This window comes from Nymphaea colorata, chromosome 1 (genome assembly GCF_008831285.2).
Source record: "Nymphaea colorata isolate Beijing-Zhang1983 chromosome 1, ASM883128v2, whole genome shotgun sequence".
NCBI classification, from domain to species: domain Eukaryota; kingdom Viridiplantae; phylum Streptophyta; class Magnoliopsida; order Nymphaeales; family Nymphaeaceae; genus Nymphaea; species Nymphaea colorata.
Genome location: NC_045138.2, coordinates 31,933,730 through 31,953,376, shown reverse-complemented (window position 1 = coordinate 31,953,376; position 19,647 = coordinate 31,933,730). Strand labels below are relative to the sequence as shown.

General features: G+C 38.3%; 2 protein-coding genes across 5 annotated transcripts; one reads left to right on the top strand and one right to left on the bottom strand.

The window, feature by feature from the left end:
• The first annotated feature begins 10,181 nt into the window (after positions 1-10,181).
• Positions 10,182-11,881, top strand: LOC116245649 (early nodulin-93-like). The gene is made up of 4 exons (XM_031617133.2): positions 10,182-10,480; positions 10,751-10,812; positions 10,912-10,987; positions 11,537-11,881. The coding sequence occupies exons 1-4, from the start codon at positions 10,363-10,365 to the stop codon at positions 11,620-11,622; spliced, it is 342 nt and encodes a 113-aa protein (XP_031472993.1). The 5' UTR covers positions 10,182-10,362; the 3' UTR covers positions 11,623-11,881.
• Positions 11,882-13,977: 2,096 nt separating this feature from the next.
• Positions 13,978-18,685, bottom strand: LOC116245755 (protein FAR1-RELATED SEQUENCE 5-like). 4 transcript variants are annotated; one of them, XM_031617290.2, is made up of 6 exons: positions 18,384-18,685; positions 15,488-17,810; positions 15,330-15,411; positions 15,187-15,239; positions 14,392-14,458; positions 13,978-14,229 (listed from the first exon to the last, which is right to left on the bottom strand). In XM_031617290.2, exons 2-4 carry the CDS (start codon positions 17,742-17,744, stop codon positions 15,215-15,217), a joined length of 2,364 nt encoding a protein of 787 aa, XP_031473150.1. In that variant the 5' UTR covers positions 17,745-17,810; positions 18,384-18,685; the 3' UTR covers positions 13,978-14,229; positions 14,392-14,458; positions 15,187-15,214. The 4 variants fall into 4 exon arrangements, with proteins under 4 accessions (XP_031473150.1, XP_031473148.1, XP_031473147.1 ...); XM_031617288.2 differs by having other exon boundaries at positions 15,488-17,767; positions 18,388-18,685; XM_031617287.2 differs by having other exon boundaries at positions 13,978-14,270; positions 15,488-17,767; positions 18,384-18,684.
• Positions 18,686-19,647: the final 962 nt, after the last annotated feature.

Genomic DNA, 19,647 nt, shown 5'->3' with positions numbered 1-19,647 from the left:
TTTACATATATATATATAATGTAGCCACATGTGGGCAGTTGCCCACTCCAATTCTTTAAAATTCATTTACTTTTACATTTACATTGAAAATTTTAATATTTATTTATATATATATATATATATATATATATAAAAGTGTCAGGGGCGAAACCAGGATTTTCTTCAGGAACGGGCTGACAGTTCAATCTCTAAATCCGGGTAGGGCCAACTGAATTTAAATCCAAAAAATACATGGCGCAATTAAAAAATTTTTATTTTTTTCAATGTAATTTTTTTTTTCATTGGCCGGGGTGGGGCCATGGCTTAGGCGCCCCCCCCCTCCCTCCACCCCTGATAAGTGTCCCTTTAGACATAAATGTTTCTAAGTATGTACCCTTTCAACTAATTTTTCTAGCTCTTCCAGTGACAAGGACTGAAAGGCCCTGACAACGGATCCTTCAGGCCTCGTGTTAATCGGAGAGCCGAGCTCTACGCCTATCTCTTATATGGTCATTGCACATAACCTTTTTTGTGTTGCAAGGTAATACAAGATTATATATTTCTCTACCCCTTTTTATGTCACACACTTTTAGTCCACCCAATTCGGAGGAGAGGGTGTTCAAGGCTTGAACATATAACCTATTTAAGGTATTTTGTATATATTCTAATAATGTTTTAAACATCAAACATTTTTTTTGCAAAATTTGAGGGGGCTTATTGTAAATCTCTCTGCCTTCTATTTGGGAGAGTCAACCCCAACCCAGGTGGTCCTTTTAACTGTTGATCTTCTAAGCAAGAATTGAAAATGCAAAAAAAAAAAAAAATTAAGCATGAAGTTAAATGCTGGTTTAATATAGTCTTAATTAGTGGGAGGCTGGTGAGGGAAGCACTAGTTTTGGCCCATGGTTTGATTCTTCACCCTAATTAAAACCAAAACAATGGGATCCCATTCAATGCTTTTGAGTGTGGATCTCTTAAGAGTGTGGCTTAATTTTATCCTTAGATTAATGTCACCACCACCAACTTTGGACTTTTTTTTTTAATGGGAAAGAATTTCATTTAAGATGGGTTGATGCACCCGAATCCACTTCTGAGGCTCGAGCTCCTGGTTTGACAGATCCCAACCTGCCTTTTACCATTTTCAGCTCCAACCCCTAAAAAGGCTATGAATCACGACAACCATTTATTCAATAACCTCATTTATAAACCATTGACGTTCTTTCACAATCTTCAATACAAGACTAAATTTTTAAGGTGGATTGGGTTGTTACGATAACAACAATACAACCATGAAAAAGAAAAATGAAGACTATGGGTATAAAGGGTGGTGGGCGATCAGACTCGAACACTCACCGCACAATTCAGGTGAATAGGAGAGAATCCACTATTCGAGAGAGAACCTAAAGCCCTTTTCCTTCCCCATACCTCTAGGGTCTCGAGCTACTTTGGGATTTGGATGGTCAGACGGTATACATTTTAACTCAAAGTTCAAGTTTGTCACTATTTATAGTCCAAATGAGTAGTGTTCATGGGAATCAAACTAAAGACACATCCACAACATGCCACTTAGGTCGACTAACTATGTGACACCTCTCGTAGCACTCATTGCACAATTCAACCCTCACAAATTATGATGCAATTGTGTGCGGGGTATTTTATCATTAAAAAAAATCATCTTTTTCTTTGATTTGTGCCCTTGTAAAGGGGTTTTTTTTCATATAAATGATGTTTTAGTCATTTCAAACCTAGAACACCTAGTTTGGTGTTTGGGGCTTGAACATTGTACACTTATAATTTATCTTAGTTATTTAGTTCAACACCCTTCAGATCTCCCTCCTTATGATTGGTCTTTCCAAGGGAATGGCCAAATGATAAAATTTTTATTAGGAAACATTCAAGAACACACTTAACCCTTGACACTTTAAGTTTGGCACCATTGGTAAATAACCCTTTCATATTGTAAAAGAGACACTTTAAGTTTCCCACCCAGCCATTTAGTATTCTTAAGTTGTTAGTTGTTACCAACTTAAGTTGGAGTAAGTGTGATGAAAATACTAAAATACCCTTAATGAAAACAAATTGGAAGTCGATTAGTATGTCTTAGTTATTTAACTATATCTAATGATTTTAGCGCATGACTAGTTACATCTAGGTGCCGTTTGGGAACAATAACATTATGTTATTGCCCCAAGCACCAACTTAAAAATTGGTTGGATTCATCGAGCACTTCAAAAAGTGTTTCATGAATTTGATATATTTTTTGAGGTAGATTCATAAAGCAGTAACAATGTATTGTTAGTGTCAAGCAACCTTCTAGATATCCAAACTTTTCGTTAATTAAATGTTCAAAACAACCTCATAAATATTTTGATTAATTAACAGAAGAAAAAACTTAAGCGTGTTTTTAATAATATGAAAAACTTATGTGTGTTATTTATTTATGAGTATAGTTCCTATGTGTCCTTTGAAAGTTTTTGTTCTTATTTTGTAAGGTTTAAAATATTTTTCAGTCAATTCTTTCCTTTGTCTGTAGTTTTCACTTATTTATGCACACTGACATTGAATATTTAGCGGCGCATCTATCCAACTTAATGGTATGGCATGTGCACACCGTGTGTTTGATACCGTAACAGTTTATTGGTTGGTGGCAGTGAAACCATTCAGTTAATAAGTCACTTTACTGTGAAATGTCCCTCCATATAAGAAAATAAGGGCAAGAGGAAGTATGGTGGGCGATCAGGCTCGAACACTCACCGCACAATTCAGGTGAATAGGAGAGAATCCACTGACCAAGAGAAAGCCGAAAGCTTTTTTCCTTCCCCTTACCTCTATGGTTTAGAATTGCTTTGGGATTTGGATGGTCATACGGTATACATTTTAACTCAAAGTTCAAGTTTGTCACTATTTATAGTCCAAATGAGTAGTGCTCATGGGAATCAAACTAAAGACGCATCCACAGCATGCCACTCAAGCCGACTAGCTATGTGACACCTCTCGTAGCACTCGTTGCACAATTCAGCCCTCACAAATTAGTACTTGACTTTGTGTGGGGTATTTTATCCTTAAAGAAAATTATTTTTTCTTTGATTTGTGTCCCTGTAAATGGGCTTTTTTTTTCTTATCAATGGTGTTTCAGGCATTTCAAACCTAGAACACCTGGTTTGGTGTTTGGGGCTTGAACATATGACCAACTTCAGTTCTTCAGGTGCAAATTAGTGGCTGATGTGACTTATAATTTATCTTAGTTACTTAGTTCAACACCCTTCAAATCTCTTCCTTATGATTGATCTTCCCAAAGCAATGGACAAATGATAATTTTTTTATTAGGAAACATTCAAGAACACACTTAACCTTTTCATATTGTAAAGGGACACTTAAAGTTTGGCACCATTGGTAAATAACCATTTCATATTGCAAAAGAGACACTTTAAGTTTGGCACAATTCATTGAAAAACCAGCCATTTCCTATTCTTAAGTTGTTACCAACTTAAGTTGGAGTAAATGTGATGAAAAGACTAAAACACCCTTAATGAAAACAATTTGGAAGTCGGTTAGGATGTCTTAGTTATTTAACTATATCTAATGATTTTAGTGCATGATTAGTTACATCTGGGTGCCGCTTGGGAACAATAACATTATGTTGCTGCCTCAAGCACCAACTTAAAAATTGGTAAGATTCATTAAGCACTTTAAAAAGTGTTTCATGAATTTGATATATTTTTGGAGGTAGATTCATAAGACAGTAACAATGTGTTGTTAGTGTTAAACAGCCTTCTAAATATCCAAACTTTTCGTTAATTAAATGCTCAAAAACAATGTCATAAAACTTTTGATTAATTAACCGAAGAAAAAAACTTAGGTGTGCTTGTAATAATATGAAAAAATTTATATGTGCTATTTATTTATGAGTATAGTCCCTATGTGTCCTTTCAAAGTTTTGTTTTTCTTTTGAAAAGTTTAAAATATATTTCAGGCAACTCTTTCCTTTGTCTGCAGTTTGTGCTTATTTATGCACATAAACATTGAACATTTAGTGGCGCATCTATCCAACTTAATGGTGTGGCATGTGCACACAGTGTGTTTGATGTTGTAACAGTTTGTTCTTTGGTGGCAGTTAAATCATTCAATTAATAAGTCACTTTACTGTGAAATTCTCTCCATATAAGAAAATTAGGGCAAGAGAAAGGAGGAGGGCTTTGGCTCTGGTCCGAGCAGTGGGATGACCCTCCCAATCACCGAAAATCAAAGGTGCTAATGTCTATCAAAGGAGTGATTTGGTTTTCTATGCCATTGATTGGTGTTTGATTATGTTGTTATGATTGGATAAAAGTTTCTTAGTTTACAACCAGTACTGCTACAAAAATTGAAAATTGAATTGAATCTATCTGAGCTGTTGATTCAGTAATCCAGCAGATTGAGCGATTCAGCTGGATTGGAGATTAATTTGTTACACTTTTTAAAAATAATAAAGAAAAAAATATAAAAGGGCATCTAAAAAATAAGGAAAACTTTAAAAACATTTAAAAATTAACAAAAACTGAATTAGTGTATCGCAGGAGATAGTACCCTTGAATAGGGCCGTGACAATTTGCCTCCAATTAGATTTGAATGAGCTGATCCAAGCTGATTTTTTATGACAATGTTGGTTTGATCAGCACGGACAGATCCAGGAGCAAAGGAGGCGGGGCCGCCTGGGCCATGGCCCCACTCCAGCGAATTGAAAAAGAATAATTACACTGAAAAAATTGAAAATTTTTAGTTGCGCCATGTATTATTTGGATTCAGGTTCAATTTGACCCCACCCGGATCTAAAGGTTGAACTGTTTAGCTTGCTCCTGAAAAAATTCTAGTTCCGCCCCTGGACGGATCAATCGTGACTATCAAAATCCATCTAGAGATCACACAATAGGTATGTTTGGATGATACCCTCATAAAAAAACTGTTTTGAAAAACTAAGTTTTGCAAAAAAAATAGTTTTTTTAATTATCTTTAAAAAAATTGGTTTGCATGTTTGGATGACGCCTTTAAAACTCATTTTTTTTGTGTACTACTCGGGTGACCAAGTTATTCGATCCTTTTTGAAAACCAGGTTTTCTCAAACAAACCAAAACAAAAAAAGATTTTGGTGTCATCAACACAGTGCAAAAAAAAAAAAAACTCTTTTCCCTCCAAAAATCAATCAACTCATTGTTGCAAGCCATTTTTATTGAAAACAATGTGAACTATGCCTTTTATAACGGAGAATGGAAATTCTAAAATATGAGAATAAGGGTTTTTTTTAACACTAAAAAGGAAATGAGTTTCCATAGTGAAGATCTTATCATAAGTTTGGTAGGAATGAAGGCCCATTCGTCTACAAGCATTATAAATGCAATGCATAAAATCAAACCTGAGATCTGAAAGGATCAACTTGTTACTATTTAGTGGTAAAAAGTACAAGTTTATGACAAATAATTTATTAGCTTCAAACAGTGGTTCTTGTATTTCTACGTCACCCAAGCTCTTCAATGCACGTGTCGGGTTGCAGGTGGATTATTACCTAACCTCGGGACCCGAACAATAATCAAACACTGAAATCAAGATTACCATTGGAAAATGTGTCGCGAACTAGATTCGAACAGGTGTCATGGATTGTCCTAGAAGCAAGGGGCATGGTTTTGTGCTTACCCATGGTTTTGTGGGAGATAAGATGCCCCCTGCATTGATTTGTGACCCAATTTATTCACATAATTAAATCATCAAAGCTACATGATCAACAATGTTCATATGTGTTCCTTCTTTCTCCCCCACTCTCTCTCTTTCTCCCTCTACTACTATTACTGCTGCAGCTGTGCTTTGGAGAGTTTTGTTGGGCTGAAAGTTTTTTCAATTTATTTTGTAATATCTTTTTTTATTTTTTTGTTAATCGTCAACGAGCCTTCTAGAAGGTATAGAAAGATATTGGATTAACTTCAGAGTTGTTCTTAATCAAATTTATATTTGGACAAGGGCAGAGCTATGGATATTTTTCCAGGGAAGCAAAACTATAGATTCAAAATTTTAATTGGAGATAAAATACAATTTTTCAACATTTTTGTTTTAAATTCGTGGAACAGTCATGGCCCTCCCCAGCTACACCCTTTCTGCCCTTGTATTTAGATGTAAAAGCATGTTTACGTATGTTTTACCTCAAACACATTTTAAGATTATGTTTGGGTGATCATCAAAATTGAGTTTGTGAATAACTCAATTTCGACAAAATAACATTCTCAAAATGTCATGTCCTCTCCCCACCAAAAAAAAAAAAAAAAAAATTGGTCTTTTTTTATCATGCCATCTAATTTCAAATATCAGTCAAAAAAATAAGGTTTTCACAAAAAAAAAATATTTTCTTAGAGTATCATCCAAACAAAACCTAAAGTTTCCTTACACCCAGTGGTGGAGCCACATGGGGGCTGGTGTGGGCAGTTGCCCACCATTCACAAAATATGTTTATTTTGTATTATTAGTTTGAAATATGTGATTCTTTGTATATATAAATACCCCCAAAAGGATTGAATCTATCTAATAGGTGCCCCTGTAGACAAAATTTCTGAGTCTGCTGGTGCATGTACCAAATCAATTAATTTTTTTCCAACTTCTAAGGCTCATGCCTTTGTTAACCGAACTAATGCTCAAGCTTTTAAGCAGAACATGAAAATACGAATTCAAGGTTTCCCAGCAAAAAATCTCTTATTCGCAAAATGGTTTTTTTGATACACGTTTCATTTCACAAAACTTCGCACTGTATTCTCTATAGTCCATACATTGGTGAAGAAGGGACAAAGAAAAAAAAAGTTACTATCATATTCATTCAATGTACCACCGATAGATTTGCAATCGAATCACTACAGAAATATGCATCAAAGTTGGATCAGAATTGCATTTAATACATTAATTGTGTTTGTTTCATCGATCCGTGGTGATCTGAGATCCAGATTCATGGGTTTAAGATCAGGCGATTCTCAATTTGTTTAAATGAAGATCTCCCAAAACACACCTTTTATGTAGCATCGAATCTTAGATCTGATGTTATCATCAAATACAACGTAAACGATGAACAAAATCCTCAAACTAAATTCGAACTGCTTTAGTAACCCATAACACAATACTTTTCCTTCTTAAATCAGACAATAAAATTTAGTTGGTGACCTTAAAATTGTGGCTTTTAATTTGTGAATAATTTCATGGGAGATAAAGTCACACCCACTGCACCAAACGACGGGCAGAGGGAAGGGGGACTGGCAGGGGTGATGACCCCTTCATATTCTGGAAATTATATTTTTTGAAATTTTTTAATTTAGCTTATGTAAAAATTCTGTAAAATATTATTAATACTATTGAAACTGCGCTAGGTAAAGTAGTTCGTTTTGTAACGTTAATTACTCGTGTTATCCAACGGCTACTTTTGTCTTTCTTTACATTTGTAAGCCCGTTGAGTGCATGATCACATGAGTTGATTTTCACGAAAAGTTTATGCACGGAAAAGGTGTTGAGTCACGCATTATTTGTGGATTAAGAAACATAAAATTTCTCAACTGGGAAACCTATTCTTTGCATCTATATTCAAAAACAAGTCGTCCATTTTTCCATTTACTAAAAAAGGTTTGTTTTTTTACACAAAACCCGTGCACACGATCTCAAACTAGGGTAAAATAGAGCAAAATTTTATACTTTCTATGCAACTCGTGGGGCGGACTCAGGAATCGCTCAAGTCAGCTCAGATCGCCAAAAAATCCTGCCACGAGTCAAGGTTGGCGCACCTCACCCATGACTCGGCCCGACTTGTCCTGACTCGCCCGATTCAGCCGCAATATTATGGTTTTTTGAATACTCGACCAAGTCGATATACCAATTGAGTGACCCGGTCATTTGTTGATCGAGTCCGAACGGGCTTGCCAGCTATGGTGTAATGAGTTGGGTTTTCGATTGCCAAACAATTAGTTTCGGGGGAATAGGAGCATTAATCCAACCATCCAAGCTGAGAGCTGAAATCTCAAAGTCTTTTCCCTTGTTCCTAGGGTCCAAATCTGTGTTGGTACTAGACAGTCAGATTTCCATGTGTTTTAACTTACAGGTAGGGACTCGCTGTCTTTTTAATATAGGAGCATACCCTCCCACAAGTCTAACCCATGAAATACGCATAACTTGTCTTAGCCTTCCCATTTGAATTATGTCCCTCGGAGCTACCAAACAATTAATTAAAGTTCAAATTTCATAGGCATTGTCATATGCTCAAAATGGGTATGCAGTCCTCCTTTTAGGTGAAGATAATGAATATTTCATCTTACTGTCCAGACAAGAAGCGCAACTTTCACCCAACCCCTCATCTCATAAAGTATAGGGTTTGGTTTTGGTATCTTAAAGTGTTGCCCTCACCTCTCTTCAACTTGAGTGTTAGTGACTCATTGTTTATAGCATAAAGAGCTGAATAATCGAAACAATGAGTAACCTTCTACCATCCCCCCTCATGTCTATTGTTGCAACACCCTCATGAACATGTCATCCTCCTTAAAATCATGTGGTTGAACTAAGAAAGGGGGCAAAATCTAAACAAATTGAAAGGACATAAAAGCTTTATTCCCCTATTGACATGCAACAATGTTGTCAGCCCATCTTATTGTGTGTTGGTAAGGGCATGAAGGCTTTCATGCTTTAACCTTGCCTTCTCCCGCCAAAATGGCAGAGACTAAGTTGCGTGCACCAATCTGTATATGCATTGAGTGTATGCCGGGGATGAACCCTACTACTTATATGTAAAGTTTCAGCAAAGTACTTGTGCACATTTATTTGAATGTCCTTGGATGCAACATAAGTACTTAACATGTGTTCCTTCATGTTGCATGCATTCCTTCGAACAAGTAAAGGAAGATGGTCAGGAAAAAGAAAAAGGAAGAGAAAAGTTCCCACTGAAGGAAGAAAGGAGAGAGGAGGTTGCCCGTGAAGAAAGCTTAGCCTTGAAGCATAAATGGCAAGAATGGCAACAGAAAGTGCAACACCAACTTAGGAATAATAGACTATATTTCTCACCAACGAGGATGATCGATCCAACGATTGTCCTTACGCTTGCTCCGACCATGCTCTTTGGCCAACGATGATAACTTCCGCCAACGAGGACAATAAGAGCAACATGCAAACAAGAACTCCATATGGAAGCAGCAAACATGGTAGAAGCCTCTACTCTTTCCAACAGAAGTCCTTAAGGTTGTTTCAACAAATGCTCTTCGACCAACGACAAGAACCGCTACCTGCGACCGACAACTATCTTTGTTGTTGCAAACGTTTGAAGCATTATGGAAAAGCCTTTGTTGTACGACCGATAAACTTCTTTTTTCCTTTTTTCACATACGAGCTTCTCACATCATTTATGCAATCCACATCGAAGCATGCACTTTTCGAAAAGTCATTATGTCGCACCGAGGGGTACTTTTGGTCAACAACACATTCACCTACGGGTTCCTCGCCTTCAACCTCGAGGTGTTAGTGTCTATCGAGTGCACCTATCAATTACCTTCAGCCCACCTTGGCGCCAACTTGGCTTCCAAGTTAATGTTAGAGACTAGCAGCTGATGAAATAGTAAAATATTTATGAAATAATGTTTATGAAACAATAAAAATATTTAATAGATAATGAAATAAAATTATGAGCAAGACAAACAAAAAAACATTTTTTTACTACTTAAAGAGATATATTGATCATAGATATGTATATACGGCCGACAAATTTTACCTGGTATCAAATATTCAAATTTTCTTTTAATGGTTTTATTTTTTGTCCTTACAAAAAAGTTTCTTCTTGTATTAATCATAAGCACTTTTTGTCTTGTTAAAAATAGCGCATAAAATTTCATACACTAAGTCTGCCTGTATAACCAGCTTCGTTTGTAGGAGCCAGTATGGCCTTGGCGAACAAAAAGACACTTGAGTCTGCGGACCGAATCTTTTGGGTACACTCCATCTCATTAAACGATATATAATTGTTATTTTTGTTGTTTTCTCTTACTTCAAAATTTTAAGAATGTAAAGCCCTTCTTCTCAAGTAGAAGAGAAATGTGTCCCTAAAATGAAAGTCTCCTGTACAAAATATTGATGGGAATGGGATTGATAAAAGATTTAGAGTTAAAAAATGGGCCACCAACCAAGGAAGCAGGAGAAACAGCTGACTAGGGGCGGACCCCTGGATTTCCCCCAAAACAATGGGATAGTTGATCACCAACAGTCCCTATGGTGCCCATATAAATAGAGGCCGCTTGGGCTTCTTCCATCCTACCTCTTCATCCTGCTTTGAACTCCTATTTCCTCTCTACCTCTAAATCTTTTAAGAGCTTGTTCCTCTCTTTTAGTATCTCTTTCTGCTCATTGACAATGGCTTCTGAGACATCTGCCATGTCGAGCGCACAAAACGTGGTTTCCTCCCCATTGGAGATGAAAGGGTTGAGCCCTTTTGATCATAAGATTTCCATGGCTAAACGCTACGCTCATGGTATATATAAGAATAGCATTTTGCTGCTTGATGTTGAAAGTTAGACGTACAAATTCTGTTTGGTTTTGCCTTTAACCTTGAATCTATCTTGTAAATAATTTTTGCTCCAAAGTTTGATGTGGGAAGCAAGCAACAACTTGAGACCCAAAAAAAAAACAGAAAATAAAAGTGGTTGAGATCAGATTCGTCTGCAACCATTCAATTGTCCCAATTGTTTGCCAGATTAGTTGTTAGCGAAGAATGACTGATTTTTCTTTTGATATTCGTCAGAGGGAGTGGTTGCCGGAGCCAAAGCAGCAGTTGTAGCAAGCATTGCCACAGCAATACCTACTGTAAGCGATCACCATTCTCTCTTTCTCCCTTTTCTCTCTGTCGCTCTCTCTCTCTCTCTCTGTGCTTATTGCTTCTCTGATGTTTGGTTGGTGTTGCAGTTTGCCTGTGTGAGAACGCTGCAATGGGCAAAGTACAACCTTAACCCCACAGCACAAGCCCTCGTCATTTCTACTGGTAATTCTGAACGTCTCATTTTCTTTCTCCGGCGATACTGGTGAATTACTCCGGTGTTCTGCTGGATCAGGGTGATAACATGCTCCAAAGATTGGCCTTCTGCTCTTCACATGCATGCCATCAGGCTGTCAGTCTGTCTTGTGATGCAGAAGTAGAGCATCTCACAATTAATATCATCAAGCTGTATATATGGCCACTCATGTTCATATTTAATCTCCACAGCATATCTCACTCGGTAACGTGGATCACTTGCACACGTTGATCAAGTGACTTTGCTGTGTTGATGATGAAATATAATGTCATGAACAACATTAAGGATAGCTGTTTAACTTCTAAGTGTCCGTCTGGCAAACGGAAGAATAGGTAACTGTTCCGTGGATATGGTCCAAAGAATGGGACAGATTCATAGAACACCTTCTAAAATCTTCTATAAATAATTACAAATTTTGGGGGCAGATTCCTGAACTATTCCATTTGCAAAATTGGATCTTATGTTACTTAACAGAAAATAAATAAAGGGTGAGATTGATCTGTTGGGTGTGATTGCAGTGGCTGGTGCTGCCTACTTCATTGTTGCAGACAAGACGGTGTTGGCATCTGCAAGGAAGAACTCCTTCAAAGATATCCAAGCCTGAAGATGAAGCGGCAAATTGTAGTGGGGATACTTCTTTTATAATCTGTGGAGTTATCCATCCATGCAACTCCACCATCTCTGTTGGGCCTTTGAGCCTGATAGGCTTCAGCTTCTTTCTACTTGTTCTGTATGATAAATAAACTCCCATGGAGTGTTATAAATGCACGCAGACGTTTAGTCTGTGGTCCTCTTTTATGAAAAGTTGAAACTCTTAAAAGAAATTTTTCAGATTTTCGAGAGATGGGTAGTGAGGACCGAAGCTTAATGATGGTATTAATTACCAGAGAATCCTCCACATGACAAGTTTGCATTATATAAGACATGATGTCTGAGGACCCATCCACATGGGCAGATCTCAATAAAGTGTTAGTGTCTGTACTGTTTATTTACCATAAAGAGAATTAAATCTTGAGTTGTGATGAAAAAATGGGTAACTACATAAAGGACTACCCAATCCCTCTCTCTTAGCTTTGGCCTTATTTCATTGGAAGATATTCTTCTTTCAATTGGGAGAAAGAGAGAGGGTTTTTTAGCCTTTGAGTTTTTACCATCTTTAAAAGGCTCATTAATATGTTTAATTAATGAGACAAAATAAAATTTTAATTAGTAGTCTGCCTCTTTCACTGTTAAGAAACAGGAAAGATGAGACAAAATTGTGAAGCCAACACAAAGAAGGGATCACCAAACAGCGCTAGAAAGAAGGCACAAAACCTCTTTCATACATCGGATCTACAATAAACCCAGAAGACTGATCCTTGGCCAGCAGCTCCACGCTGTTCTTCATGTTTCTCGATGCTCAATGCGGCCATGAAATCCAGCGGGATTCTCTTCATCGAGAGCTTTAAACCTCATCCTGCCTTTGAAGAGGAGCCTTGTCAAGAGCTACAGTTTTGTGGGTATAGGCTCCTGGAAATCATGCTGAAAAAGCCTGCTGCACTATCACTAATACATCGAGTAATATTTCGCAAGAGGACACTCTGGCTTCCATCCTTCTTCTGAACTTCGTCTTTCACTCTCGTCTCATTTTGTTTTTTTGTTAACCTTTGGCACCCTATGGGTAGTAAAAAGCAGTGGCGATGTTCAGTACCACCAAATTAGAGATAGCTGTGAGCCGTGGACGCACGTTGCCTAAGAAATGCAATTGCTAGAATGTGCTGTGAAAGAGATGGTTCCAGCTGTGGTATCTCTCATATCATCACGAAACCATGTTACTATACATGCGATCCTTATCGATTTCAAATCATGTTACCATACGCTACAATGTGATGTTCATTAATTTCTTCTCTACCGTGAAAAAATTTTAACAGTATCAACATTCCATAACTCGTAACTTTCTAAAAATTTTGTCGGCTCAACCATGTTCACTGGCCTTGCAAAGCATAGTTGGGCTGGTGGACCAATAAGAGTTCGATCATTAGTCTTATGACCTTTATTTCTCTAGACTGCAAAAGGTGACTGCAACACTCTTGTTGATGAGTATTTCACTCGGGTCCTAACCCTAACAGGGGGAGGGCTTTAGCCCTTCTGCGAGCAGCTTCCACTCACCTGAACTATGTTCCCCGAGTTTATTTCAAGAAACATCAGGCCATGATCCTTTCATACCACAAGACACCTGCGGTAGAACTAACTTTTGCAGCCATCCAAAAGGAAACACTTCCATGTTTGACGGGAAGCAAACAAAGAAGTAGACAAGACAGCTACCGTATAACTAACGTAGCAACCATCCAAAAGGAAACACTTCCATGTTTGATGGGAGCAAACGAACAAGTAGACGCCGCAGGCGCTATACCTTTCACCAGCCTAAGCAAAAATTTCCAACTGACTCTGAATCAATTGCTTTGCGAATCTTCAGTGTTGACTGCAATCACAATGACATAAAGAAAATTAGTATGGCTCCTCAACATGGGTGATATGCAGCATCCAAGAAACGGGCGACTGATCAGACTCACAGAAAAGAAATAAGCCAAAAGGCTTTCGAGGAAAAACGGTTGTTGGGGAATCTCTTTTATGGTTCCATAAACACAGTCAAGGCTACGGAGTACATGCATCCTTCACACCGAGCACGTCCCTTCCCAAAACCACCACGGTTACAATAATGTGACATTCGGAAGCAACATCCCTTGCAGTGTTATCAACATCTCTCCATATTGAAGCTTTCTTGCTGACACGATACAGGCTGACACGGGTTTGTTTTAGTACTTTAAATTATTTTAAACTCAAGAATCGAAAAAATAAGATCGTAGCGGCCAATACGGAGGGATGCGTATTGGCAGATATGTTGTACAGGTGAACAAACTGATACAGTACTGATATGGATGTTTACAAAATTGATCCCTTGGCCAGTACGAGTAGACAATTTCAAAGCAATCACTTTCTATTTCCTTTTTTCTTCATTCCAATAGTAGAGATGAAAACTATAAGAAGATATACAATTATTGATACAAGGGACCATATTCACAAGCCAGATGCCCTTACACAACACTGGGGTATGTACAAAAAAAAAAAAAAGTTCAACGAGACCAATCTTAGATGTCAAATTTCGATGGAGTAGATGTGTCTCCTTGGTTAATTTGCTTGTGAGCAATTCTTGGCCAGGAATCTCCTCATTCTGGAATTGTTACAAAAACAGCGGTAAGATGCTAACTAATCCTGTTCCAGTGAGTTCACTTCAGTTATTGATTTATTAATGAGTTACTAAATGAACACAAACACAAATATAACAAAAAAAAAATTAACACAAAGGGAAGAGGAAAGGAAGATGTCACCGTGCCTTCTGTTTCGAAGAGTAACACCTCAGCAACGTCATCACCTGAGCTGATCCGAACTCCAGGAAAATGCTGCCACAGGCATAAACATAACTAAGATAAGGAATCCGAAGTCCAAGCCAGGCATGTATGATACAGGTACCTTCTAGTTTTGGTACAAGGAGAAAAAAAAAGGGAAAGGCCTTATTCATGCCAGAATTTTCTACATGACAGCAAAACAACCAACTAGCATTGCAACCAGAAAATGACAGCAGGCGTGTGCATGTGTAGGTACATATTGTTAGACGTTGTACTTTATCCACCACAATGTTTCCCTGGAAAAAGAATTAGAGAAGGAGAAGAAAGGGGTGATTAAAGACAACATGCCCAGGCAATGAGACGTGACATAGTTCTCATTATCATGTACTGTTTCATGATTATGATGATGACAGGAGTACACCGACAGTATTTCATACAATATACTAGTATTTAAGACATCCAATGTAATTACAAATCTGAACACAACAGGTCTTGGCTATGATCCAGACCAAAGGCACAACCAGATGACAATCTTAGAACATAAACATTGAGCAATGGTAAAAAACAGCACTTTTTCTTTTGGGCATGGGAAGCTAGTATACAAGTTACTGAAACAAGTTTGAGTCCTTTATGGAAAGGAAAGGTACTACCAAAACTCAATCATCCACGGTGATCTGAATTGTATTTGAGACAACCAGAAATGGAGTTCATTCACTAAATCTGAGACCTAATGGCAAGATTTATCAGGCACACAAAATGCAAGGTTTGCGAAAGAAGCTTACACAGACGAATCTCGTTCATGATTTCCTTCTAGCGAGAAACTTGAGAAACGCCTCTGTGAAACATGTCAACGTTAGGATCATGGCTACAAAACTTATGACAGGATTGAACATGACAATAATTGGTCGTAAAAGTGGTTTGTTACATTGTTGGAATTCCAATTGACAATCTTGGTCCTTCACTGCCTAATGAACCATGCCAGTGCCTGCCATTTATCCCGTTGCCAACTGTAACATCAGCAATAAAATCATGTAAGGATAAAAGCTCCACAGCAACGAGGCTGAAAGAAAATAGTGAGCAGACCTGGTTGAAGAAATCCAACGACACTGGGAGCATTTACTGGAGACTTTCGCATCTTTTGAAAGCTCCCTGCCTTAGGCTGACTGTCATTTGCTGGTGTTTGATAAATTGGCTTGCTGGCTTCACTTCCTTTTTCAGTTTGAGAGGTTTCAGGTGGATCAGTTACAGCAACAGGGGCTTTATTCCCTCCACCAATGTCTTCAAACGCTTTATCCAAAGCAAGTATTGCCATGCGATAGGATTCCACAGATGCCATCCCATCTTCAACAAGCTTGATTGCTCTTTGACAAAGATCTGTATATCTCTGAGCAAGAAACTCTTTATTATCACGCTGAATTTCAATTCCACTTCCATCCACCACAACATCACTCTTGGCATTCTTTGTGAACCGCTTCAGTATATAATGGGGTGGAAGTGTCAAAATATTATTCATCCTAAAAACAATCAATACATGTTTACACAGAATACCAGAAGATTCAAACATTTGGCAGGTGCAAGTAGCCCTTTGTTTAGCCGCATCTAACCTAACTATGTGCTCTCTCTTCTCTTGATCATATCTTGTGACTCTGAATGCAATTCTCACGCCATCAGTCTCTTTCTCCTCAACGATGTAAGCAAGACTTTCAACCAATTCCTCTTGAAATTTTAGGAACATGGTTCTCGTATATATCCTTGCTGCTTCTTCCTCCATAGGGCACTGAGTCTTAAGGATTGGTTGCATATAATTTGTTTCAAAGTCTGAGTGCATTTCCTTTTCATATCGACTCTCAACTGCCTTGGCATACTGCATAACAAACTCTTGCAAACTTGTATTTGAATTTAGGAAGCCATGAAAAAACAAAATAATTCTTTGTGTTGTATTCATGTCTGCAAAAAAGGTATTCCTAAAGTAAACAGGTACCCATCGATGACGAATATCATAAAGAGACTGAATCCACTCATGCTCCCTTAAGTCGTACCTATCAACAAGAAATCCCCAAGACTCCTCAAACTCATCAATTGTTTCAGTGTTGTGGATGCACCTATAAAATTCATCCTTAAAGCTCTTATGTGCATGATAAACATGAGACAATTTCTCTGGGACTTTCCTCAAAATGTGCCACATGCACAAGCGATGACGAGAGTTAGGGAATACACGTGCTAGAGCCGCTTCAATGGCTGGATCTTGATTTGTTATGATTGCAGTAGGGTGACGTCCACACATTGCCTCAAGCCATGTGGTGAACAGCCAAACAAAAGATGATTCACTCTCATCTAAAAGCAACGCACAACCAAATAATACGGTCTGCCTGTGGTGGTTAAGCCCTGCAAACGGAGCAAATGGCATCTTATATTTGTTTGTCTTGTACGTTGTATCAAATGTAACGACATCACCAAAGTGATCATAGGCCATCCTTGACCTACCATCAACCCAAAAGAAATTAGTCATATGCTCTTCCTCATCAACTTGAATAGCATAAAAGAATGTCGGATTCCTGGCCTGCATTCTCTTGAAATAGTCAAGCACGGCTTGTGCATCGCCCTTGCCCAATGTCCTTTGTCTGACAGTAGTAACGTAATTCTTGCAATCTCGTTCAATGAACCCAACGTTGCTACTCCGACCCGCTTCCAGTCTTAAAAAGGACATCATAAGGTTGGCTCGAACACCAACAGCCATTTGGGTATCATTCAAGCTTTGTGCAGCACTTGACAATCTCTTATGCGAACGAAGGTACTGAACTGTGCTTGGAGTCATCATCGCGTGGTTGTGTTCCTTTATGAATATCCTAACAATCCACTTTCCAATACTATTCTTTCTCACTGCCAACTTTGCCTTACAACCCTCCCTAGTAATCAGACGTTTCCGCTTCAAGACCTTGTCTTCATCATCCCCAGCTTTTTTTTGCCGAAACCCCTCCTTGGAGCAAACAAAATAACGACCAATTATCGACCTGTCCTGAACGGACCGACTGGTGGAGCCAATACGAACGCTAAAGCCCATACGCCTAGCATATGCATTATAGAACTTCTTCGCTGCCTCCTCTGAATCAAACTCCATACCCTCGTATGGCTCAAGAATTGCAGACCCCTCAGATGTGCTTAAGTCCCCTCCACCAGAGTTCACCTCCGTCTCGTCGTCCCAGTTCCCACGAGGGTCCCTTCCACCCGAATTCCCTCCTTGATAGTCATCCCCACCAATCTGATGATCACTTCCACTGGAATTGTCCTCCATTTCTTCGTCCTCACCCATTCCATACGCGACATCCATACCACAGTCCATTGCATCTAACAACAAAATGTAACCTGAAACCCACAAAGGAAGTGTATAGGCAGTAGGCACCAAATTCTGCAAACCCAAAAGGAACTAAAAATGACCATTCTGAAGCGACTAAGAACACAACAACCAGCGGTATCGAATAAAATAAACAATTTTTTTCCATCTCTAGGAACCGAGTTAAAGACTATAATACTCAGAATTCGTGTGATAATTGGCGCATCAAAACAGTTAAAGCCTAAGAACGTCCACATGGAAGCTACCTCGTACTGGACAAAATCCAAGCACTGCAACCACCGGTATAGTATATCTTCATTTCTCTTCCATTTCCTTGCTCGTATTTCCTTGCTCGTGCACTTGCTAATACGATTCGAGATGCCATTAATTCTTAGAATTTTTAAGTGGGTAGTGCAGAAAAACCCTAGAACAGAAGAGGGGACGGTTTCCGAAACCGAAGAAACCCCGTCCGAAGACACTAATTTCAATACTATGGCTAAAAGGAAGACTTCAGGGTGAAGGATAACATGAATTCGAACAAATACGAACAGCAGTAAGGAAACATGTGAAGAGGAAGAAATCCAAACCAAACAAGGAAGCTCAACTTCTAATCCATACTTTTTAATAATAAATCAACAAAAGAAATACCTACTGCTCCTTCAATCGAGCATCCGCAAACTCTCCATTCCCTCTTCCAGCGAGATGGCCCTGCTGATCAATCCACGATTCCACAGAGAGACGGAGAGGTGTTAAATGAGGGCTCCCCGTAGACAACCAAACCTCAATAGATTTTTATATAAAATGACTAAGGTACCACTGAAGATCATTCATGAAGACAACAACTGACGGAAAGCAAGAGAGATTGGATAGATGACGTTTTTGTCTTTTTACAAGTGATGAACGCAGATAGGCGAGCGAGAGCCGACAGACTCAACGGACGGGGTGCTTCCATTATCGACCTCATTCCGAACCAGTCTCATCAATGTGATTGTAAAAGGGAGTTGATCCTCATAGTTCGAATCCAAATGCATGTGGGTTTGGATCGCTCAAAAACTGAATGGAAATGCTTGAGTTTTGTTCTAATGTTAAAGGACAATCGTTTTAGTTCATTTTGATATATTCATCGTATTTTATATCTTACAAGTAAATTATATGCTTTTAAAGGCAAAATTATAACTTATCTACGGATGTCAGTAATTTTGATTTAAATCTGATATTCGACTGAACATTTTTAAGGGGGCGTTTGATTGCAAGGGTGAAACCCTTTCTTTCGTTTGATTGCAAGGGTGAAACCCTTTCTTTCCCAAAAAATGGTACGGGCGCCCGCACGAAAATTGCATCAAACGGTGTGAATTTCACCCCGTTTAACGCATAATGGGAGCAGGTGGAATTCCACCCGCTCGAAAGTCCGAGGTCGGGTTATCAATTTAATATCCGATAAGTATTGAATTGAGATTCGGGTTTAAGTAAATACTTGATGAAACTCAAATTCGGAACGAATGTAGTTTTAGATAAGTGTATTATAACTAATGTCCATACATTTTAAAATTTGTACCTTAAATTTGCTTTAAAAGTTGGATTTATATTTGGATGTTAGCCTAAAAGTCATCTTTGGATCATATTACAAAATGTGAATTCGCGTTCATATATTATGCGGATTTTTGTTCATTCGCATTCAAGTGTGAATATATAGACATTGAAAATCATATATGGCAAATAGCATATCTAATTTGAATCTAGTCTACCAACATCTCTAAACCAGTCAACAATTAAACATTGACGGTAAAAGGTGATGTGCCGATGCCATCTTAAGGAAACAACCCACATAATTCGTACAAACCATAGTGCAGGTGCATTGTAGACATAATTGGCATCTAGAGCAACCTAACGCACATGGCAATTAGGGATGTAA

Bases quoted from the DNA above. Each gene is read 5' to 3' on its own strand.
- LOC116245649 (XM_031617133.2), top strand. From the start codon at position 10,363: ATGGCTTCTGAGACATCTGCCATGTCGAGCGCACAAAACGTGGTTTCC. The intron at 10,481-10,750 runs GTATATATAAGA...GATATTCGTCAG, and splicing joins GGCTAAACGCTACGCTCATG to AGGGAGTGGTTGCCGGAGCC. The intron at 10,813-10,911 runs GTAAGCGATCAC...TTGGTGTTGCAG, and splicing joins TTGCCACAGCAATACCTACT to TTTGCCTGTGTGAGAACGCT.
- LOC116245755 (XM_031617290.2), bottom strand. From the start codon at position 17,744: ATGGACTGTGGTATGGATGTCGCGTATGGAATGGGTGAGGACGAAGAA. The intron at 15,412-15,487 runs GTCTGCTCACTA...CTGATGTTACAG, and splicing joins CGTTGGATTTCTTCAACCAG to TTGGCAACGGGATAAATGGC. The intron at 15,240-15,329 runs GTAACAAACCAC...CATGTTTCACAG, and splicing joins TCAATTGGAATTCCAACAAT to AGGCGTTTCTCAAGTTTCTC.